Source organism: Eumetopias jubatus, unplaced genomic scaffold (genome assembly GCF_037043125.1).
Source record: "Eumetopias jubatus isolate StellerSeaLion01/CBP00866 unplaced genomic scaffold, mEumJub1_p1.0 scaffold_2, whole genome shotgun sequence".
In the NCBI taxonomy this organism is placed as follows: domain Eukaryota; kingdom Metazoa; phylum Chordata; class Mammalia; order Carnivora; family Otariidae; genus Eumetopias; species Eumetopias jubatus.
Genome location: NW_028274808.1, coordinates 54,099,675 through 54,125,554, shown reverse-complemented (window position 1 = coordinate 54,125,554; position 25,880 = coordinate 54,099,675). Strand labels below are relative to the sequence as shown.

The following is a 25,880-nucleotide window of genomic DNA, read 5'->3' as shown; positions in this document are numbered from 1 at the left end:
TTATTATTATCATCATCGTTTTATTTTCATAGAAGTTAGATCTTCAAGAGAGTAGTTCAAGTAAGGATATGTTTTCCCAATGATGTTATCTGATGAAGTCAGCGTTCAACTCTTTCAACTTTAGTGTAGCTCCAGAGAATAGTAAAAGTACCCTTTATTTGATTTAGAATTTCACTGTCTCTTTGGGAAGTAGAACACATTGAATCTTTGGATGAAACTTCATATTTCCTCTCAGACCAAAAATGACTTCCTTAAAAAGATTAGGTGAAAACTATAACAAAGACGTTTCCTGAAGTTAATAGTTAATGTTCTTATTCCAAGTAAACATTTTTGATAAATCATTTTTTAATCTGAGAAGTTTAATGTTATTTAGGCACTTACAATAATTAAGTTTAAAATTATAAACTTAAATCTGTAGCTGTGTGCAAATATATCATTACGCTAACAGCTGCATGCATAAGCCTTTCAGCAAAACTATGTTTAATTCTCCCAAACAACAATAAAAGCAAGTTTTTAAGATCTAAGAATAAACTAAGAAAAAACTTCAAAATTTTGATGGAAGAGCAAGATAAGCAGATTGTCAAGACAAGACAAAAAAGTACTTGTTCCCCAAGATTTTATTTCATATATATAACATGTATGTATTAAGTATATATGCATATATATGTAAGTATATGTGCATATATATGTACATTAATATATAATATTTATATAGGCATATATTTATTTATATAGACACACATATACTTACAAAACACATATTCTTGTATTCATTTAGTTGTATATATGCAGTAAAAAACAGTTACCTAAAACTCTGGATGCAGTAGAGGAAAATACCAATAAAGTTTCTATAGCCGAAGAGTTTATGTTATGATAGAAGAAACACACAACAAACAAAAAAAATTGTAAGTAATAAAGATAACTAGAGATTGTTCTATATTCTCAGAAAGAAATAGCTAAGATGATGAAACAAAAAACAATGAGAGAGGCCATATGGAATGGGTGGTCAGTAAAGACTTGCTAAGGAATTGAGATGTGAGCTGAATATGGAGCGGAGGGAGGAGTGTTCAGGTAGAGGAAACAGCTACTTCAGACTAGTGGTCAATAATCAGTCCATAATCTTTTGGCAAATAACATAAATTTGATCTCCTATTTCACAACATAAATATAAACAAATTTCAGATGAATTAAAGTTCTAAATGTATGTATATAAATATTTAAAATTTTAAAATAGTTTAATAGTGTTTATTTCCGCCCCCTTGCAAAGTCCATTAAACTAATACCAAATGACAAAAGAGGTATAAACTGTAACTAAACAACAACAGAAAAGAAGATATCAGCAAATTAGAAATTCCTACAAGTTCTAGAAGATGAAAAGAGGAAATAATAGAGAAGTAGGTGAAGGGGATGGGAGAATTTTCAGAAATGGATAAAAACAAGTGTTTTCAAAGTTAATGAGCTGATTGAATTCAACAGAGATTGAACTAATAGAGAACTATGTCAGAGCCATTGTTGTAAAACTGCCTAATATTAAGTATTAAGAGAAGATCCTGAAAGATTTTGAAAGAAAAAGGAAAATACAAAATGAGATCAGACTGGCTTTAAACTTTTAAATGAGCATTTGTACATGTTATAAAACATCAAGATAAAGCCTTCAAAGTTCTGGGTAAAAATTATTATTTTTTTTATTATTTTTTATTGTTATGTTAATCACCATACATTACATCATTAGTTTTTGATGTAGTGTTCCATGATTCATTGTTTGTGCATAACACCCAGTGCTCCACGCAGAATGTGCCCTCTTTAATACGCATCACCAGGCTAACCCATCCCCCACCTAAAAATTATTTTTATTTCATATTTTCAACTCAGCATTTCAGTCAATATGTGAATCAAGTGAGCAGCAATGAAGCAGCCACAAATACAAGGAATTGAATAGTCTACCTGCATTCTTGTTGTCTTGGGAAAATCATTGAGAATATGCTGCAGCAAAATGAGGGAGTAAACCAAGAAACAAAATCCTAGAAGGAGCTGATACAACTTAGAAAGTAGTAATGTGATTTCCTCAGATGAGGTCTATGCAGAAAGCCTCAACAAACAAACAATATAGCTTTGCTCAAAGAAAGAACTCTAGGAAGGCCATTTTGCTGTGGGCTGTAGTGAGATTTGGACTATAGCACATAGACAAAACCATAGAATTAAGAGGTTGGGGAAAAAATTAGTCTTTAAAGAAGCATTTAATGTAAGTAAAGACAAAAGAAGAAATGAGAAAATCGAAGGAAAATAAAATGTAAAACAGTGATGATATATGGATATTATTTAGATGTGTGGAAATAATCATCAGAATAAGAAAAACACATAATCATTTAAAAATGGTTGCTCTCCAGAAAGAGAGCTAAGTATGAGGAAGATGGGATTGAGAAATGCTGTGAACAACATCAGAGCTCTTCGCACCATATAATTTTTAAAAAATTCATATGAAATTTTACTTTGAAAATAATCTAAAGGATGAAAAATATGTAAACAATTGTTTAGAACTTGTCATAGACAAGACAAAACGAAAGCCTAAAAGGAAAGGCTGATTCATTTAGTATTCACACGCACTTTTTTCTTGATTATTTTTAGAGATTTTCTTTATTTATTTGTCAGACAGAGAGACAGAGCGCACAAGCAGTGGGAGCAACAAACAGAGGAAGAGGGAGAAGCGGGCTCCCGCTGAGCAAGGATCCCGATTTGGGACTCGATCCAGGACCCTGGGATCATGACCTGAGTTGAAGGCAGACGCTTAACCAACTGAGCCAACCAGTCATCCCTCTTTTCCTTTATTAAATGTTTCCTGAAAATGTACAACATGCCAAGCATTGTTATGAGGGTGTTGGATTCAGCAACAAACAAAACAAACCCAAATCCTTGATCTCGGTGAGTTTACATTCTAGCAGAATAGAATATAATAAACAAGAAGCAACAGATTAGTAAATTACATACTATTTTAAAATAAAGAAAAATTTAGAGCACAGCAAAGGATGATCCAGAATGATAGGATATTGGCGGGGGCGGGGGGGCACTGTTAAAGTTTTAAATAAAGTATTCATTGAGAAGGTAATACTTTAGCAAGACATTAAAGAAAGTCGGGGAGTTGGCTACCTGAGTATCTGAGGGAAGAATATTTATTCCAAGAAGAGAGAACAGTGAGGGCAAAGGCTCTAAGTCAGGAGCATGATTGATGTATTCACAGAACAAAAAGGAACTAGAACAGAGTCAGCAGGCAGGATAATAGTGAGAAATTAGAGCAAAGTGTTAGATGGAACACCAAATCATGTAGGGACACAAAAGCCTTTATATGAAATTTGGCTTTTACTCTGAGTGAAATGGACGATTTTAAGACATTGAGTAGACACATGGCATGGTCTGCCTTTCTTTTATAAAAATCACCATGCATGACTAATCTGTTCAATATGTGCTGAGGTGGGGCTGGGATGGTTGACAGAGGCTAGTCAGATTATTGTTACAGTCCATGTAATGGTGGCTCAGACCAAGCTGTCACATTGGAGGTGATAAGATGTGATCATATTTTGGATGCATTTTGAAGTTTGAGACAAGGTGATTTTCTGACCGATTAGACGGAAAAAGAGTGGTTAAGGATGAGTTCGTTTTTTGGCCTAAGTAACTGGAAAGAGATTCGATATTAACCAAAAAGGGGGAATTGTGAGTAGATTAGGTTTGGGGCAAGAAACTGGAAATTGGTTTGGGGCATGTGCAGTTTGAGATGTCTATTTGACATCTAAGATGCTGAGTAGGTATGCAGTTAGTCTTATGGGTCTAGCGTCTGAGGAAGGACATCTTTTTATTGTTTAAGGCACAAATTTGGAAAGTATTATAGATAAGTAGATTGGATTTAAGGCCTTGCGACTAGGGCACGTCACCAAGGGCGTGCATACAGATAGAAAAGAGAAGAGAGGGAGGAGAAGAGAAGAAAACAGCAAAGCCGGGCGGAAAGAACAGCCAGGGGAGTTGCAGGAAAACTGGTAGAGTGTGGTCCTGGAAGCCAGTTAGAGAAAGTATATCACGGAGGAGGGAATGATCAACCATTAAATGCTGTTAATTGATCAAATAAGATGAGGACTGAGAATTAGCTATTTTATTTTGCTAGGTGAATGTCAGCAGTGACTTTGACAAGTGCCGTTCTGGGGAACTGGTGGAGGTAAAAACCTAGTCGGATGGGTTCAAGGAGTATGGCACTAATGTGTAGATCACTGGAGTAATGGATCAATATTAAACATTTATGAATGAACCTTTGTGCACAGTTGTTGGGAATACAAATTGCTGCAGCCAAAACAGTGTGGAGTTTCCCTGAAAAATTAAAAATGGAATAACTATATGATCCAGTAATTCCACTAATGAGTACTTAGCCCTCAAAAAGAAAACCCCTAATTCAAAAAGATATATGGATCCCATGTTTATTGCAGCATTATTTATAATAGCAAATTGGAAGCAAAATATGGAAGCAACCTAAATATCCATCAATAGATAAAGAGGATGTTGTATATATACACAATGGACTATTACTCAGCCATAAAAAAGAATGAGATTTGCCATTTGTTACAACGTGGATGGATTATATAGAGGATATGATGCTATGTGAAAGAAGTCAGACAGAAAAAGACAAATACCACTTGACTTCACTCATATGTGGAATTTAAGAAACAAAACAAATAAACAAAGATAAAAAGAGGCAAACCAAAAGTCAGACTCTTAACTATAGAGAACAAACTGATGGTTACCAGAGGAGAGGTGGGCCAGGGGCTGGGTGAAATAGGTGAAGGAGATTAAAAATACACTTACATGATGAACACTGAATAATGTATAGAAATGTTGAATGATTATATTGTACTCCTGAAACATATAACACTGTATGTTAACTATACTTCAGTAAACAAATAAACAAACAAACAAACAAACTGAGGAGAAAAATTATGCATAACAAGGAGCACCGCAACAAATTAAACAAGCAAATTAAAACCAGGTACCTAACCAAGCACTAAAATATGTTCATTATATAAGAGACTCCAACAAATCATTTAGAAAAAAGTAATCCAATGGGAGAATAAGCAAAGCATATAAATAAGCAATTTATTTAGAAATAGAAAAGGAAATAATAATGCACATTTAGTATAAAACAGGATGCTCAAACTCAGAAGAAATCAGGAAATTTCTATTATTTATTTATTTGTTTGTTTGTTTATTTATCTATTTATTTAGAGAGGGAGAGATGTGGGAAGCGGCACAGAGGGAGACGGAGAAAGAGAATCCCAAGTAAGCTCCACACCCAGTGCATAGTCCAACACAGGGCCCGATCTCATTACCCTGTGAGATCATGACCTGAGCCAAAATCAAGAGTTGGACATTTAATTGACTGAGTCACCCAGGCGCCCTGCAATGTCCATTTAAATGGAGACTAAATACCATTACAACTGACCAAATTTAAAAGTTTAGCAATATCAAAAATTGACAAGTTTATGGGTAAAAGTTACTTTTATAAGCAATTTATACACTGAAGAATAGCATATATAGCCCTTTTAAGGGGGAATTTCATGGTCTATATTTAAATTATTAAGATATCCTCCTTATGACCCAGCATTATTTAATGTGATATTGGTTATATTAATAAAAATAGAAAATGACCTAAGTTGCTACAAATGTGCTTTTAAAAATCTCTAATATGAGCCTAGTTTAGATTTATATAGCCGTAAACAAAATAAGGTATTCTATGTGTTTTGAAACAGAAAGTACTTAAAGAAATACCATTAAATGAAAGAAATAACAAGTACAAAATAACATTTTTAGTATAATCTTGGGATTCAAGGTGATCCAAAATAGCATCTTCCCTTTCCCCCTCTAAATGTAGAATAATTTGAGAAATTTTTTCAAAAGGGTAAAGGATTCGGGAGCATAACATGCCCTTATAACTGATAAAACTGATACTATTTGAGGACACATTGGCTTCCCAACGAGAATTGACAATGATGTCTATATACCCACACCTTACTCAAGGGTCCCAAGGCTCTGGGCTATGCTTGCCTAGATTTTCCTTCCAAACCCCCCAAACAGAAGACCCACTTCTCTCTTCTAGGATAGAATGAGTGAGAGAATGGGAAGAAAGCATTTCCATCCCCCTCGATCCTGGAATTGAGTCCCAAATCAGGCTCCTTGCTCAGTGGGAGGAGAGAAGCCTCCCCTCTGGTAACCATCAGTTTGTTCTCTATGGTTAAGAGTTTTACTTTTGGTTTGTCTCTTTTTATCTTTGTTCATTTGTTTTGTTTCTTAAATTCCACATATGAGTGAAGTCAAATGGTATTTGTCTTTTTCCATCTGACTTATTTCACATAGCATCATATCCTCTAGGTCCATCCACATTGTAGCAAATGGCAAGCCCCCTTTTTTTTTTTAATGAGAAAGGAGTTTGTTTATTCCATGCAAAAATTAAGGGGCAGGCAGTCCAAAGTCAGGATGTTGGCTCAGTGATGGGTCTCCCACAGAGTATGCTGGCTCTTTCCATTTGCTCCATCCCGTCATTCTTCACAGGCAGCTTTTTTTTTTTTTTTTTGGTCCTCATATTTGTCACCTCATGGTCATAATATGATTGTTCCACCTCTGGTCTCAGGTGTGTGCTTCCTGCCCCCAGTGTTGATGAGAAGGGGCATCAGAAAGGGGTCGAAGATCATGTGACTTGTTATGACCAAGGGGGAGTTTGGATTCATCTGAAATATCTGGATTTTTATACTGAAAACATAATCATATATTACTTAAGTAATTATAAATAAGTAAAATTAAATTCACATAAATACTCGGAAATTGATTTTAATTAAGTGCCTATAATGATTACACTCAAAATATAAATACAGATTTGTGGTCATTACATCTCAATTATTACAGCAATTACATATGTAAGCTTCTCGAAAGATGTTAACTACATTCTCAATCTCTATAGCAACATACAACAGGAAACATGGTGTCACTATCACCTTTTCTTTTTTCTTTTTTTAAAGATTTTTTTTTTTATTTGAGAGAGAAAGAGCGAGAGAGTCAGGAGGGGGAAGGGGAAGAGGGAGACAGAAACTCAAGCAGAGCCTGCACTGAGCAGGGTGCCCAGTGTGGGGCTCATTCTCATGACGCTGAGATCACAACCTGAGCCAAAACCAAGTCTGTCGCTTAACTGACTGAGCCACCAGGCGCCCCCAATTATCACCTTTTCTTTCACAAATCAGTGAAATAGCACTTAATATCTCAAAATGAATCACCAACAATAAAATGTTCCTTATAAATACCGTTGCCCCTTTCTTCCTTCTGAGAGAGATATTCTTTATTTTATTTTATTTTTTTCTGACTTATTCAAAAAGACTTCCTCCCTTAGCCTCATTTTAGACCATAATCTCTCTGGAGTGTCTTTTGAAATTCTCTTATTCTAGTTGTGTTCACACACCAACACCCCCACACTCATACCTAGTATGCACAAAGTTCACTACCTCTAAACATTATTTTTTCAATAGAAAAATGATAAAGGAATTTTCCTCTGCTTCTGGAGTATAGTGTGCTCTTGGACAATACACTTAATAAAAAACATTGGGGTTTCAAAAAATCAAAATTAGAAAGATGAAATCTTGGAATAGTACACTTTACATTTCCTTCAGTCAGAAAATGGTCAGGGGACTCTAGAAGTCATAATAGTAACCATTCAAAATCCAGAATATGCCCCGATCACATGTTTGCTTGCTTTATGGAATTTTACCAATTTTGTTGCTTAAATGTCGTGTCCTCTACATTGCTTTTCTTTGCTTATCTGACCTGGAAATTATCCTTCCTCCACTAAATTCTTACAGACCATTTGGTTCTATCAGTCACTGATTTCCATTGTGATAAGTGATGCTTACCTGCCAAGATTCCTATTAGCTAGTTTCTGCCTGTGTCATATAACTCATGTCACTGGCACTCATCTCGTAGCACTGATATACTACTTCACTATAATTTCTAGAGTCCTTCTAGAGTTCAGTTTGACAGAATTCAATTTGATAAATTTGTTCCTTATATTCCAAATATACCTCAACCAGTTTAACTTATCAAAAGATCACCGATTTTAGAGCCATTTTTCCGGTGATAATTTGAAAGTGATTACATCAAATTGATGGAGGAAATGTTAAGCAAGAATTGTTTCTCTTTTATGGGGTGCCTGGGTGGCTTAGTTAGTTAAGCATTCGACTCATGGTTTCAGCTCAGGTCATGATCTCAGAGTTGTGAGACTGAGGCCCCCGAGATCAAGCCTGGTGTTGGACTCCCTTCTCGGCACAGAGTCTGCTTGAGATTCTTTCCCCCTCCCTCTCCCTCACCCTCTGCTCCTCCCCTTGCTTGTGTTCTCTCTCTAAAATAAAAAATAAAATTGGGCACCTGGGTGGCTCAGTTGGTTAAACGACTGCTTTCGGCTCAGGTCATGATCCTGGAGTCTCAGGATCGAGTCCCGCATCGGGCTCCCTGCTCAGCAGGGAGTCTGCTTCTCCCTCTGACCCTTCCCCCTCTCATGTGCTCTCTCTCTCTCTCTCTTTCTCTCTCTCTCAAATAAATAAATAAATAAATAAAATCTTTAAAAAATTAAAAAAATTAAAAAATTAAAAAGAAAAGAATTGCTTCTCTTCTGAATCTTATTTGTCAAAACCCCTCTTAGACTTTTAAAATATGCACAAAGCTTATTTTTAAAAAAAACACTATAAATTTCATTTAATCTAATATATGTTCACTATGAAAAGTTCATAAAAAATATAAAAATAGGACAAAAGCATCTTAGCGCCACCTGGGTGGCTCAGTCAGTTAAGCATCTGACTTTTGATTTCTGCTCAGGTCGTGATCTCAGGGTCATAAGATGAAGCTTGGCATGAGGCTCCATACTGGGCATGAAGCCTGCTTAAGATTCTCTCTCCCTCTCCCTCTGCCCATCTGCCCCATCCCCACCCCACCTGTGTGCACACGTGCGCACACATTCTCTCTCTCTAAAAAGGAAAAAAAGGAAAAAAGAAAAAAGCATCTTAATCCTACAACCCAGGGATGAGTGATACGGAAATTATCCTCTTACCTGAGATTTTAACTGAGTTATAGATATTTATAAAGGAAACAATATAGCAAAAGTAGTACTGCTTTATTTTGAGCTCTCTTCTTTCTATTTTCAACTTTGTGCTTGCATCAGTGCCTACTAATGAAACACATTTTTGTAAATCCCCAAATCAATAACATTCAGGACATAAAAGCATGATATTTTAAAGCACCAGTCTTTGGAGTCTCTGAATCCGGAAGAAATGTACAGAGAATATTAACGTGAAATCATACAAAGTTTCTTTTCCTGAATAATACTGAATCAGCAGAGCATGGTTATTCAGGTTTGGGTAGGTATTCCCATTTGTGTGACTGCAAACATTTATGTTAATGTCACCTTTCAATGGAAGGTGTTCTGACTTAAGCATATTGAAGGCAGATTGGACCTTTTTCTTCTTGTGGTGCAGGGAGCCTCTTATTTGCCTGACCATTACATCCCCTTAAGGAGAGAGAAATGGCACAGAATAAAGGAGGGAATCAAACAACAAGGCAAAAAAAGAGTTTATAATTGAATGAGGTAAGGAAAGGTAAACATAGCAATGAGTATGGTGCTTTTCAGTTTCCCTCAGAAAATTTGACTTTCCATCAAGGTTTGTTGTTGTTTTCACTGAGGCTTTTTTGGACTATATTCTTTTTAAAAACTGAAAGAGATGAGGAAGATACAATCAATGGTGTTAACATGATACTTAAAGCTAATGCACAGCTGAGGCTACACACTCTCTGACTCTCTTGTCTGCTCCCCTTGCCTCACCTCTGTCCCCTCCTCCCCCCTTCCTGCCTTCTGTGTATGTGCCTAAGCTATTTTGGGAAACATGTTTATGGTTTCCCGGGAAACAAAAGGATTTTAAAACGCTCTGGATTATAGAAGTTATTTCCTGTGGCAGTAAGAGCGTATGTTTTCTTCAATCAAACATAACACAATCCCTAGAGACAATGCTTTATAGGAAAAGGCTAGCCACATTGGAGATATAAAAGAAATGGTTCAGAGTTATGAGCGCAGACTGTACGCCAACGTTGCCAAACTTGGTGCTCCTGTGTAGAACTATGAGATCAAAGAGTACAATTTTGAAAATGGGTTTCATTCTTGTATTTTTTGATGAAAATATCAACAAACAAATCTTCCTATGACTCTAACTGAATGAGTCGCATATCACCTTTTAAGGAGTGATGTGATCATTTCTTTTTTCTACTTTAGAACAGCCTCAATTACAGAGCTCACTTGGAAAACTAAGCAGTTAATTTGAATGAGGTGAGGTAGGTTCTACCTCTGGCTTTGCCACGTAAATTCGTGTGGTCTGAATAACGATCATGTCTCTAGACTTCCTTCCCCTCCACTGCAGAGTGATAGGGCATCTGCTGCGAGGGGGCTAGGCGGGATCCTCTGACACACCTCAGAACACAGCCCTGCCAGGGTACCAGAAGGAATGGAGACTCGGCTCTATTCTCTTTGGTAACTGGGAAGTCAGCCTAAACTTGTTCGCTTCATTGTTTATCTTTATCTCAGCGGATGACCTTGCCTCCTACTTCAAAGAGATAATTGAGCATTCAGCTGCTAAATTATGAAATCACAATTCCCATATCGACAGCTTGCCGTATTCTGCATCTATTTTAACCTTCTATCTAGTCACAGAGAGAGACCTGGCACTCCTCTGGTTCAAAAGCTATCCTTCAACTACAGCTCTTCTTTTGCATTTTCTCAGTCACTGACCCTTTTTTGTACCCTCCTGTCTCTTCCTAAAGCAATTCCTAATCTCTTGGCTTCTTTCTTCCAGACATAAACAAGCTTAAATCTCCTGCCACTTAAAAAACAAAACTAAACAAATCAACAATTGCATATCTCATCTGTGTCCACTCTTACTTCTCCTTCTAGTAACCTCTTACCAAAAAAAAAAAAAAAATCGTATTTATCTTTTTCTTCAGATCATCAATCAATGTTATGCTATATCTGTACACATATGTTTGTACCAAAAATTCACTTGAAAAGCTACCAGTAATCTTCCATATTTCTTTTTGTTTTTATGGCATTTGGTGTTATTGATCATTCTTTCCTTTCTAAAACTCTTCTGTTAGGTTCTATGACATACTCAGTGTTAATTCTCCTTTTCTCTTACCATACCTGTCTTTTTTTTTTTTTTTTTTGCTAATACTTCTCTTTCTGCCCATCCCTTAGATGATGTTCTTAAAATAGTGCTTTTCAAACCTAAATGTGCTTATGAATCATCCAGAGGGCATGATAAAATGCAGATTCGGATTCAGTAAGTCTGTGGTGGAACTCAGATCCTGCAGGTCTAACAGTCTCTCAGGTGACATCGTGCTGGTTAAAGGACGGCATTTTGTGTAGTGATGCCCTAGGCAGGGAGGGACTTTTCCACATCTGCATGCCCCAGTGATTACAGGTATGCGGTGCTGTCCACAGCTCAGCCTGAAGTATGTGAGAGGGGGTCTGGGGCTTGATGACTCTGTGTCACCATGCTTGTTTGCTTACCCCGATGGGATGAAACATCGGTGTGTGCTCAAGTATCAAAAACCCTGCCCCTGAATGCTAGTCATCCAATCTGATCTATGCCCAGATCCTATACTCCCTCCACCGTACTGAAGGGTTTCATTTAGCTGGATATCTTAAAGGTATCATATTCATTATACCTACCTGGAACTTAAATTAGGGTGCTTTTCTACATGACTGTTCCTCTTTTCATATGTTCTCTTTTGAGAACATATGACACTACCGTTCACCTAGTTACTAAAAGTATGATTACGAGAATTATCCTAGACTCTTCTCTCTGTTTCCTCACTCCCAATTAGTGTACAAGTCTTTTTTTTTTCTCTTTCCTTTTCTTTTTGTCGCTTCTTACATCTGCTCCTTTCTCTCCATTATTAGGATGTTCTGTTGTATTGACCATGAACTACTTTCCTTGATGCTAGTTTTGCCCCTCTCCACCATCAACATCCTTTCTTCTGAGTTCTCCACATTACTCCTTTAGTGATATTTCTGAAACACAATCTGGTCGTGCTTCTTTCCTACTTATAAGAGTTCCCTTTTGCTTCAGTGAGAGACTAGTTCCATAGGGCAGAATGCAAAATGTGATCTGGAGCCTCCGAATCTGCCTCAAATGGCACTTCACAGAAGTTGAACATGCCACTTCTATTTACAACTTAGTGGCCAGAACTTGGTCTCAAGGACACACAAAGCTGCCAGGGAAACTAGGAAACCTGTAACTTCTTGGAAGTGTCTTTAAATTGAAGCCTCTTTCTCTTTTCTGATAACTAGAAAATACCTGTGATGACTAGATCAGAGCATCTGGCTTGGATGTCAAGGAAGAAACCCCATGTTAAGGGGTGGCAAAACAACAAGTTAGAAGGAAGGATTGGTAAACTCCTATTCCAGACCTGGCCTGCTCACTTCCATAGTTATTCTTTTTCTGTTTTTAGTTTTGGAAGGAAAAATAAAATCTCTCTTAAGCCGATATTATTGTGCACTCTCTGTCACTCACAAATGTGAGACTAGTCTGAACCAACAACAGCAATAAAGGGCTGGTCTGTTCATCCCTTGTTGATTTTGCTGCCACTCAACACCTCTCACATTTACCACTACAGTGGATTTTAGGGGGAAAAAAAACAGGCCACTAATATTAAATGAAGGGAGAAATTATAGCTGTAATGCTTGGTACATATTTTCTGTTAAGGAGAAATTATCACATTTCTGAAGATGTTAGTCAAAAAAAATTTGTACTCTATAGATGGGTACAGCTATACACATTACATTTTTAAAGTAGCATATCATATACAATCACTCAGTCTATAGGAAGTTCACTCATCCCTTCAAAGACAGAACTGAGACCTGACCCTGGGTCCTCTTTCCCTTTCTTCTTGCTTTCCTGTGTGCACCCAAATGCTTAGCCCAATGGGGTGAAACATCGGTGTGTGCTCAAGTATCAAAAGCCCTGCCCCAGAATGCTAGTCATCCAATCTGATCTATGCCCAGGTCCTATACTCCCTCCACTGTGCTGAAGGGTTTCATTTAGCTGGATATCGTAGAGGTATCACATTCATTATACCTACCTGGAACTTAAATTAGGGTACTTTTCTACCTGGCTATTCCTCTTTTCATATGTTCTGTTTGTGTCATGACACTATTGTTCACCTAGTTTACTAAAAGTATGATTACGAGAATTATTCTAGACTCTTCTCTCTGTTTCCTCACTCCCAACTAGTGTACAAGCTTTTTCCCCCTTTCTTTTTATCACTTCTTACATCTGCTCCTTCCTCTCCTTTCTCCACAGAGAAGATAGAAAGCAAGAACAGTTAATTTAGAAAACATCTAAAATAGACTAGCTATTTCCTATAGAGGTATACATCTCATCTTCTTTTTACTCTTTTTGTTGAGTTTGAATTTTTATTTGCTCTAGGAATTGAATTGTTTTTTCATTTCAATCAAACTTTCCCAATGTATCTTTTTTATTTGTTGACATATATGTTAATGGTGTACATACACACAGAGAATGGTATACGCTTTGGCTTTTTAAAGTAGAGCAAAATTTTAAGTTCACATGTTATTATTTAGAAGAACATATTTAGGCTACAAATAAAACCTAAATCCCTCCTATAGTCTCGGGAGGTACCAACTAAGGTCTGCAGCAGAGTCCGTGTCTTTGATGGTTCTCATCTCATTTAAGATTCATAGGAAGAAAGATACCCTAAATTTCAGGGATTTAAAGAGGAAAAAAAAAGGATTTCACAATCTTTTAAAGTGGTTTAAGACTGTTACAAAGAAACAACGTAAAGCAGATGGGAGATATCTAATAATTTTATCCATATAATGCTCTGCTACCTCTGTTCTTCCCAATAAATAAAACAAGAGGCTATTTAAGGACACAGGAGAGTCATTTATTCTTACTGTGCAGTGGGATATGCTGTACAAAGTTGGGTCAGTGTTTTAATAAGGAGAAGTCTCCTCCTAAAAAGGAATAATGTAAGAACTGGTGGAAAATATTACATAATGCATATTAGAATGTTTTATAATTTTTTAATAGAAAGAAATGTATAGAGATAGATTGTTTTTTCAGTTTTGAAGGTCAAGATTTCATGACCTATGCCATTCTTCCTTCCCTTGTCAGGAAAGTAACCATTTGTTTATAGAACTATGAAGCCATAAATCTCTTCTTTTCCTGGATTTTTGTTTTATTTTATCTGCTAGTAATTAAGCTTCAGTCCTTAGACTTCTAATATACAGAATAAACATATTTAAATACTACAAATCACTAAAAGTAGAGTATACTGACATCAACAGGACAAGCGGATATAAAATACCTCATTCAAATATTTTCTTCCCTCAATCAAATGACAATGAAACATTTTGTTTAGAAATAGAGAAACATATTATTTGAATAAACATTTGTTGATGTTTTCTAACATCCTACAATAGTCTTATAGATTTTCCCTACAAAGTTAGTCCTAAAACAACGTAAGCATAGATTTATTAGAAAAGAAAACTTGGGGGTCCCCTGGTCAAATTGTTACTATGAGGTTGGCAATATCCTCCATTTCTCATGGAAATTGACCTGTAGCCTCTGGTAACACTGCTTTTCCTGCCTGAAAGGATCTCTGTTTTCTGCCCATTCAAATTCTGTCAACTGCTTATGGTCCATTTAAATTCCTTTCTTTTTCATAAAGAATTTCTACTCCTTTCCATTCCAAAAAAAGATGTTTTCTTTTCTCAGTATTTAAAATTGTTACTACTTGGGTAATTGTTTATGACTACCTTTTTAATAATTGCCAGCAAAAAAGGAATCATTGTTAAACCACCCTTTATAGAGTTTCTTGGGCCTAAAATATTAAAAGCATGTGAATAAACAGATTAAAGAGCAAAAACAAATATATTGTGTTATCAATGGTCTCAGTTTATCTAAGGAACTGGAATATTGTCAGTGATTCTGATACCAGAACTGTGATAGGTATAATAATAGAAATGTAAACATGATACCTTGAGAATATACATTATTTACTTGATTACTATGTAGGATGTTCATTTAATTATGTCTTCTCTTTCCAGTGCAGAGATCTTATAAAAAGTAGATAATTAAAAGTTATATATTGATATTAAGATATATATATTTTTATATATGCATATATTTGAACATTTTGTATATACATTTAATCGTTATTTTAATAACTATTATTATATGAATCATTATATACAACCATTATTATATGAAGTGTTATTTCCATTTTTTCAATGTTTAAAAAAAAGGAGCTATCACAACATGAAGGCTCGGTACTGATTTATTTAGTAGAGGTGGGGACAGATCCCAAATAGGAACAAGTAAGGCATAAGTGAGTAGTTGAGAAAATGAAAAAATATAGATGATTTTTTTACTTAAAACTTTTCCTGTAAAAGAGAGATAAGAGGTGAATGGGTAAATATATTACCACAGAAAAATAAAGTTAGGAATAAAGAAAAAACAAAGCATCATATCATTTGCAGAATTTTCTCCTGAGTGCTAGAAGCAAAGAAAGTCAACATGGTATCTTTAGTTGTGCCAAGAAAGAGTTATTTATTTGGAATTGTCAATCTGCTTTTAGAAATAAAAACTATGCCTCATTCCAGAAATGAGTGAGCACTTTCAGTGTCCTAGACACTCTTTCAAGACCTGGAGATAGAACTGGACATCCATTACTGTCCTGCCCTGAAGGACTTCACAGATCAAACAAGAGAGAATATTCAGGCGATTACCACGACCACCTCATCAGGATCTGTGCAATAAAGGCACTGGGTGCTTGGATGCACAGAGGAGGTAGCCTCACCTCGACCTCGGGAAGATCAGAAACGGAGTCTTCGAGAAGGTGAAGTGAGTTGAGGAAAAATTATCCAGACGGATGGAACTCACATTTTCCTACCAGTCATTTGATGGAGGGCCTTTGAGTGGTCATTTTGTTGAGGTTCATATCACTTATCTTCTCTCAGGTCCCCACCTTAAAGTGTTGTATGGACAGTCTGAACCCCAAAACAACAAAAACAATACCAACAACAATAACAACAGGACCAATTGTTTTCTGATGATTTGCTCACACTCACGGACCATTAATAACAACTTACTTTCTTTTCTTTTAGTAGCATTTTACTTGTTACTACAGTTTTCTGCCAATTAGTTTTTATTTTTAATAACAACACATTCTCAACTTTTTATACATATCCCTAACCCCTGCATTGGAGGATATCCAGAGCTAACATAGATACTAACTGTTGATATCCTATTTTATCACAATGAGAAATTTAACTTTAAAAAAAATGTGAACTTTTTCATTTATCTAACATCAATAACAAAAGAAAGTCAACAGAGTCTAAATCATAGAAAAATAAATAAACTTTAAATGATAATAACTCCAAGATTCTTTTTTTCTTTTATCTTTTTTGTTTTTTTTCAGTTTTATTGAGAAATAATTGACATATATCACTGTATAAGTTTGGCATATAGCATGATTGTTTGATTTATATACTGTGAAATGATTACCACAGTAAGTTCAGCTAACATCCATCTCTTCTCTTCTAGATACAATAAATAGAAAAGAAAGATAAAAGAAAAAGTAAAAAGTATTCTCCTTGTGATGAGAACTCTTAGGATTAACTAGTTTAACAATGTTCCTATATATCATACAACATCATTAGCTATAGTCATTATGTTGTATATTGCATTCCTAGTGCTTAATTATCTTTTATTTGGTGGGGGGGAGTTGAAAAAAAAACTTCTACTTTTTTTTTTGATGTTTGATTTTTTTTTTTTTAACAGAACCACATAGCCGCCCTTATTTGTTTTCAATTGAACTATAGCTGATACACAACGTTACATTAGTTTCAGGTGCACCACATAGTGAATTGACACATGTTATGCTATGCTCACCACAAGCATAGCTACCATTTATCACCCTACAACGCTTTTATAGTACTATAGACTGCATTCCGTCTGCTCTACTTTTTATCCCTGTGACTTATCCATTCCATAATTGGAAGCCTGTATCTTCCACTCTTCTTCACCCATTTTGCCCATCCCCCCACCTTGATACACAAGATAATTTTAAATGAACTTAAGATACCCATTATCTAAGGGAACGTGAGTTGAATCAATATATAATATGAAGAATTATTTTATGATATGAACTACTCCTTTTAAAAGAATTTTTTAGCTTATATTTTCTTTTCTTTTTTTTTTTTTTGCTTTTCTTAAAAGTAGGGCCCATTATATATCTTTTCAGGGATTCATCAGTCTTATATAATACCCAGTGCTCATTACATGATGTGCCCTCCTTAATGTCCATCATCCAGTTACCCTATCCCCCCAAGGGAGACAAACCGTAAAGAGACTCTTAATCATAGGAAACCAACTAAGCATTGCTGGAGGGGAAGAAGGTCGAAGAAATGATGTATGAAATTGTATGAAATTATGAGAGCCATCTAACAATGGTGTTAATAGGAGCAGTAGTGATTTGAAATTTATTGCTGAAATCTTAGTGGTTTGGGGGAGCCATATGTATTTATGGAAAAAGGTATTGCTAAAGTGCTCTAATGACTTAAGGATTAACTTATCTTACAGTGTGTCAATTGAAAAATGACGTTAACTATGTGTTCATTTTACAAAGTTGCAAAGCCCTAATAAGGTCTAAGCAAGTAAATACTTCCTCTATTGCTTTCTTTCTAGGTCATGATTCAAAATAGTAAAACTATACAACACTACTCTAAGCAGCATCATAGGAAAGTAGCAACCATTACGCCGTGCATTCTCAATAGGGATGAGTGGACTGAATGGGAGTTTGATATTGGGGATAAAAATCATATTCTTTTTTGTATAAAGCCATTATATATATATATATATATATATATATATATATATATATACACACACATATATGGTACACACACACACACACACATCCCATATACCAACAGATTATATATACTGTACATGAGCAAATATACAGAATGCTATGGTATTACAATTCCATGAAGACAATTAGAAAAAAAAAGTCTAAAAATATCTTTAAAAGGCTCTTTAGAAGGCAAAAATGGAAAAAGAAAAGTTGAGAAATGATGCATTATACAATACAAACTTTAGTTTCTCATGGTGATAATGAGAAACAAATCTATTACTTTTCCACTAAATGCTGCCAAAGTAATATCTGAGATTTGTTTGATCTCATATCTTTTATGAGATCTTGAACACAGACTACCTTTTTGCTCCAAATAATAACACAGATTTAAGTAGAATTCAAATCTAAAGTCATGGGTAGGTAGACAGATGTGACAGGCAGATGTTATCTCAGTGCTTACTTGCTGTTTATTGAGCATCTATTTCATGCATGCATGACATTGAATTAAGTATAGAGGTAAAATAAACAACAGAAACAATCCTATCATAGTAAGACTTACAATTAAGAACAAGAGAGAAGCCTTGTATGAAAATCTAAAACACACACACACACTCCATATGGTATATTGTTAAAAGTTGAAGTTCTGTTTCCCCAGGACTTCACACACTGTCTGGAATGGAATCATTGCTCCATAAATTTTTATAAAGTTATAGAGAAATTCAGGTAGAATGCTACAGTCACTCTGAAACTGGAGAATCCAAGCTTCATTCAGGGAGCAGCTGCACCGAAAAGGTTATCAATTCAAACCATGCCTCAAATAAAAGCACACTTTCCATGAGCAGTAGGGTCATTTTAAGTGGAGAAAAAAAGTATAAAACACAAGTGGAAAATACGGAGACAAATATTTTGGAGGCACATATAGGGGGAAAAAAAAGTTTACTTCAGCCCGGAGAAAATAGAATGGCATTTTAGTAAAAATTAATCGATAAAAATTGATTAAAATCATGTGGTAAATATTTTCCTTCTGGGGTAAAGGCATCCTTATTGCTAGAATTTTAAAGTTTATAGGATGACCACCTGTTAGAGATATTTTTGAGAGATTCTCAAATTTAGGTAAGATATTGGATGGACCAGTTACCTCTAATGTAAGCCCAATCATCCTACAGTGGTGATGGTTGTATAAGAGCAGCAGAAATATCTGTGTTCAGCAACAATGTCTTTTTTTAAAGATTTTATTTATTTATTAGAGAGAGAGAGAACGCAAGAGAGCACAGGTGGTGGAGAGGGAGAAACAGGCTCTCCGCTGAGCAGGAAGTCTGATGCGGGACTCGATCCCGGAACTCTGGGACCATGACCTGAACTGAAGGCAGACTCTTAACTGACTGAGCCACCCAGGCGCCCCATTTAGCAGTAATTTCTAATTTGTTATGGCAAATGTTTGATGTACTCATAGAGAATTCTTCATCATTGCCTTGAAAGTAATTCCATTCAATAAACTATTTCTAGAGGATGTTAATAACCTTTAGATTTTATGTTATTCTTACTTGTACCACTGAAGTTACTGCTTTTGTGCATTAAATTGTCCTAGAGGTACTGGTAATACTTCCTCTTAAAAGTATCTCTAGTATGGAGATTATGAAAGAATTTCAGAAATGCACTATAATGAAGCTGCTTTTCCCCCCATTGTTTACTTTCTGACATCTGAGAATTCCAAACTTAGTTTCCTTAAAATGCCTTAAAATGTGGTTGCCTGCAGTTAGAATAGTTTTGTCTTCTGCAGCTGAATAGCTCATTCTATTCACATACCTTCTGTTTGTTCCCAAACAGTTGATCCTGTCTTAGAACTCCTGCCTTCACTCCAGAACCAGTTCTCTGAAGATGATTTATATGTCTCTTTTCCTGACCCACTTCCCCAAGCAAAACAAAGCTACAACTATACCATTCTCCTAGTGGGGAAAAACAAACAATCCACGTTTCCACATAGACATTTACCTACACATGAATTTATTTTCAATAAATACTGTTAATCCACTATGAAGATAACCATATGCAGAAGAGTAAGAGAAATGTTTGTTGGGAGAATCAAAAAGGATCCACCATATATCATTCATGAAGTAAGGAAAAGATATACTTTCTCAAAATAATTCCCTAAAAGTCTTCTGAGAAAACTAGGTGGGTATAATGTACCATCTGTGATTGTGAAATTATTAGATTAGTTGAAATTAGAGCATTGGAAGGTTCTATAGAAAAGCTTTAGAAAGATATGTACTGTTGATATAAGCAGGTCTCTAGGATCAACTGTATAAAACTATGATATATCTGTGACTTTGTCACTTAGTTATAATTAATTTTACCTCCAGTTTAACTCAGTGCTCTCTGTGTACTTCTCTGTCCCTACTTTATGATGTTCTACCCTTATTGCATATACATATTTATTCTTTCTTCTTTGCACATAATATTATCACCTTCATAGCATTCTGACTGTTAAATCTACAGTTCAAGCATCATCTCTGCCTCCCCAGCTGATGGCAGGCTACCAAGATCTACAGCTAGCATCTCAAACTCAAATACCTTAAATCAAATTCAGTGTTTTCTCTTCTTCCAATAATCAAAATCCTCTACTTGACTTTCTTTCTTTAAGGAGACCATATTTTGATGAAAAGCTCAAACATGGTTTTCAGATTCTAAAACATAGAGATATCTTTTTCTTCTTGTAGTTTAGCCATTCTTGTTTGTATAGTTCTTACTATTACTACTTATTAGTAGCAATTTTATTGAGATATTTTGAGCCAAGTTAAAAGACCATTCCTATGACAACTATCCAGTTATAATTAAATTATGTGTTTTTAAATTTTATCCATATTCGGGCGCCTGGGTGGCTCAGATGGTTAAGCGTCTGCCTTCGGCTCAGGTCATGATCCCAGGGTCCTGGGATCGAGTCCCGCATCAGGCTCCCTGCTCCTTGGGAGCCTGCTTCTCCCTCTGCCTCTCTCTCTCTCTCTCTCTGTCTCTCATGAATAAATAAATAAAAAGTTTAAAAAAAATTTATCCATATTCTATTGTGAAAGGAAGCTGTTAGTTCTCCATATTTCTGCAGGTTTATTATTGCAGCCAGCTCAGTAGTTGTTGCCGGTAGAATATGAATATACACCATAAATCAGAATTTCTTCACTGAATTTGACAATCACCACTCTTTAAGCATACTATATACCCATTATCATTTTCTTTACGTCTCATTTCGGCCCAGTGAACAAGCATCTTAACAAGATCCAAAGTACCAAGCCTTATAGCTTTCCTACTTCACATTTCCAAAACATTGCTGTTTGTGTTTTTCTTTTGTTATTTGGTCCTTTGTATTTTCTTCCCTGCTGTGCTTTAAGTTCCATGATGGGAAAAGTGGTAGTTCCCAGTCAGCCAAATTGTACCTAGCACAAAAATTTGTGCACAGAATTTGGTAATCTGGTTGAATTGCTTAACGTTACACATTAAATACATATTCGTTAATTGACTTGCCTCAGTACATAATTGTAGTCAAGGGAGGAAAAAATATATAGCATAGGAAATATTTTGCAAGCTGTTTTCTGAACCTACAGGGCAAATTGCCTGAGGCACTAACCAAAGAACTGGGTCATGATCCTTATATACTTAGGAAAATGTATGATTATTTATAGACGTAAACCTAAGGAGCATATATTATGTGTAGCATAATTTTAAAAAAATTATATAGAATCTTACTACGTACCTGCATATAAGAAATCTTTGTGGTAAAAGTTTATTCTTTGAAGTACATTTTTCTTTAGTATCTTACATAAGAAAATAGAGCCAACATTAAAAAGGATTTCTCCCCATGCTCCAAAACATACCAAAAGCAAAAACAAGAAATTCTATGTCAAAATGTTTTTCTTAGGCTTCAAAGTAAACCAAGAAAGCATTTTATTTGTGATTATCATGAAGTCTGAAATTCACACATTTAGTTTTTGACAGACTGTACCATAATTTATTCAAGTAGCAAGTCTGTGTTGGTATAAAATTGTAAAGATGAAAAATAAAATTGTATTTTATGAAAATAATCAATTTAAATGAAATATTTTTGGCAGTTCTCTTGTTTTTAGAATTTGTTCTGCAAGCTCCTCATATTCATCACTTATCTGCATTTCAAAGAAGGCTGAACACTGGTGTTTTGTTCTTTATTAATATGAGGACTACATCCCAAAAGCCTAGAAGGATTGTTTCAAAAACAGCAATATCTGAGCAAAGTGTGAAACTTTTAAAAAACTTTACTACTAGGAAATTCAGATTTTTCGCATCTGTTTACACAATTTTCTCACTTGTATGTTTTAAAGAATTATCTTTTTTTAAATAAGTTCCCTTCAAAAATTGTATTTTTAAAATACCTGATGTAATCTGGTAATGAATAATTCTAATTGTATTATAGAAGTAAATATATTTGTTCCCCTGTTTTTGTCTTAGTAAAACTCATTTACTAAAAAGTAGAAATTATGCCAAGATAAAAAAAATTAAAATATCATCTGTGGGCCTGCAATAATAGTCTAAGAAAATGCTAGAAATGTTAATAATAATATACACTTAACAAACTTTGTACTAGTAATAACAACAGAAACTCTTACACATTGCTGATAGAAATATCAATAGGTACAATTACTTTGGAAAATTTGCAATACCTAATAAAGCTAAACATACTCATGCCCACCCCATGATCCAGAAATTCCTCTCCTAGAGAAAGTCTTAGACCCAACCCATACTGCCCCTAAAATGCATGTATTCACATGTATTCACATGTACTCACAAAAAGACATGTTCAAGGATGTTCATGGCTGCAGTAGCCAAAACCGAAAAGAATACCCAAATATCCTTCATAGGACACTGGATAAATTGTAATATCTTCATGTAATGGAATACTATACAGCAATGAGAATAAGCAAACTATTGCTACATGCACTTACATGGACAAATCACATAAACATAATGCTTGTAAAAATAAAGCAGACTCAAATAAGTACTTATATAAAGTTCAAAAGCAGAAAAACATATTCATTGTTGTATAAGTCAGGACAGTGATTATCTTTGGGCAAAGTGGTACCTGGAAAAGGTATGGCAGTGGGAGGGGGAATGCATTTGTGATACTGACCATTCTACTTTTTAATTTTTTTTTTCCCATGGGGTACTTATCTTTATGTGCCTGGCTTATTTCACTAAGGATAATGTCCTCAAAATCTATCCATGTTGTTGTATATTGCAGAATTTCCTTCTTTTTAAATGCTGAATAGTATTCCCTTGTAGTTATATACCACATTTTTTATCCATTCACCTGTCAGTGGACATTTGATGTTTCCACACCTTACTTATTGTGACTAAACATAGAACCTTAGCTATTCTGCAATAAACATAGAACTACTAATATCTCTTCGAGATCCTGACTTTATTTCATTTAGATAAATAACCAGAACTGGGACTACTAAATCATATGATAGTTCTTTTAATTCTACTTCCTGATCCATGGTCTCTTCACATGAGTGTGTTAACTTTGTGAAACTTTACATGGGAGCTTATTATTTGTGTACTTTTTTGTGTGTATATTATATCTCAATAAGGTTTTTAAAAATCCTTAAAACCTATCAGAAGAAGCTTGTACTAATAAATTATTTAATTAAAAATAACTATGGCTTCCAGTTGTATTTCTTGCCTCCAAGTTGCCTTAAAAGAATATTTCTAAATTAAAAAGATATATTTGTAAATTAATACTACTTTTTTGTCTTTATTTTTTATTTTATGTTTCCTTTTCCCTCTATACATAAGAAATAGATTTAATGAATAAAGAATAGTTTTCATAAGGACATTTATTTTACAAAATATTTCCAGTAGAGGGAGCATCACTTTTTTTTAACTATAAGAAATTTTATTTTAAGAGCCATCACTGAAAATAAATATATTTAAATTTTTAAACATAATTAAAGTTCTTCATAGAGTGATGAGTTACTCTCACCTAAGACCAGTCTAAGAGAAAAATTTTATTTAATTTTCAAAGAAGAAAAACCTGATGATAAAGAATATTTATACCATACAAACTTCTATATTGGGTATGTGTTTTTCAAGAGATTACATCTTTGGATTATTCATAAAAAACATTTTTATTATAATTATTTAATATTAAGGAAGACATTTTTTATAATTATGATCATCAATTTGAAATAAAATTTTTGTGAATTCCAATAAAACTAGACAAAAATCAGAGGATATACTGATGAAGATTATATATCTAAGAATATATTATAACAAATATCATGGTGAATTACCATTGTACAAATTTGACCTTATTGACCAAAATTGTTTAGTTACTGACGTTAAACTTCCTAAATCTAAGTGTCTGTCAACTAAGTTACTTTGATTTCTTTGAAAAAAATATGCATATCATCATCTAAGATACTAAGAAATAATTATAGTAAAATGATCCATTTCACTTATAACATGAATTTTGTGCTCCCTTCCATGAAATTTTTGTAAATATAAAAGCTCTACACTCTTTCTTTTAATCACTATAGATAAAATTTGTAACAATTGTAGTTACAAAAGTTTATAGTCATATTAAAATATTTTTCACTGAAAATATCCTAGTTTATAGTGGTTCAACCCTGTACTTCAGAAAATAAATAATTTCAAAATTATAATAACCTTCACAATTAGTTCCTGTTACTACAGGCATGTCAAAATAACATAACTTTCTGTAAGGCAGTTTTTATGACATACACTATGTTTTCTAAGGTGCCCAAAGATGAAAAAATTGACATAACAACCCAAAAGACAATATTTATATACCTAAAATAAAAATTAGTATACAGAACTTACTCTAATTATTTGATTTCAATCCTCTTGAAAAGCTTGTGGACCATAAAAATGGAAATCTTAGGGTAATTATAATAGTAAAGTAAAATTTACATGGTGGTTCAAAATCTATATGAGCATAACCTTGCTTATATATTGTTTGATTAAGAATAAAGGTCAAATTATCTGATCTTTTGACTAGCCTCTCTTTATTTAAAAGAATAAATAAAAAGGAAAGGCCACCAAATATGACTGGACATGATAAGAAAATTACATGTCATAGAACAATTTTATTCTTCAGTAGGTTTCGTATATCACTTTCTCCAAAAAGATTATTCTTGACATAGAACATATCTAATGATTTATGATTTTGTCTTCATGTGTTACTTGAACTAAGCTCTTTAGACATGGCACTTGTAAGGCCTTAAGTGTTATTTATTTAACTCAACCTCTGGATATACCAACAATGTTCAGAATTTCTCTGATCAGTGTATGCTTATGTTCTAGATTTTTTGCCACTTAAAAATATTATTTCTATTACTAAATGTTTTGTAACTTTCAAAAAGAGAGTAACCCTCAGAATTTATATTTAACTTAGAAAAAAGAAACTCTAAAAGCAATTTGAGGAAGAAAACCTAGGTTTGGGAAATAATTTTTCTAGGGTAATCTCAGCTGCAAATAATATGAGGCCAGTTACTAAAAAGCTCTAATTAGTGAAAATAGAACAAAATTACATGTTTTTAGAGGTCTCGATAGACCTCTAAAATTGCTGGACAGTTTTAGATAGAAAACAATGCGATTTAAGGGATACTTTCAACAAGTCAATTTCGAATTGCATTCTTGACTTCATCAATAACAAGTGGTTGCAACCTAGTGCACAGGCTTAAATAGTTCTTCAATTGGTAAATATAAGGGGACTCACCTGAGTAACAGTGCAGCTTCCCAGAAGTAAAATCCCGAAACTAATGTCCGAAAGTGTCTCACGTGGGCCATGATACGGAGAGATTTTCACGATCCTGAAATTAGTCTTATCCAAGGCATGGGGG

The 25,880-nt window shown here is 34.5% G+C and overlaps 1 protein-coding gene across 2 annotated transcripts in view; it reads right to left on the bottom strand.

Moving 5' to 3' along the window:
- GLRA3 (glycine receptor alpha 3) overlaps window positions 1-25,875 on the bottom strand; it is a 179,155-nt gene extending 153,280 nt beyond the window's left edge. Inside the window, exon 1 of one of the 2 annotated variants that reach the window (XM_028114367.2) lies at window positions 25,757-25,875. In XM_028114367.2, coding sequence (XP_027970168.1) covers window positions 25,757-25,827 — 71 coding nt within the window. In that variant the 5' untranslated portion in view covers window positions 25,828-25,875. The remainder of the gene's footprint in view (window positions 1-25,756) is intronic. The other variant, XM_028114368.2, reaches the window with a different exon arrangement.
- Between the last annotated feature and the right edge of the window lie 5 nt (window positions 25,876-25,880).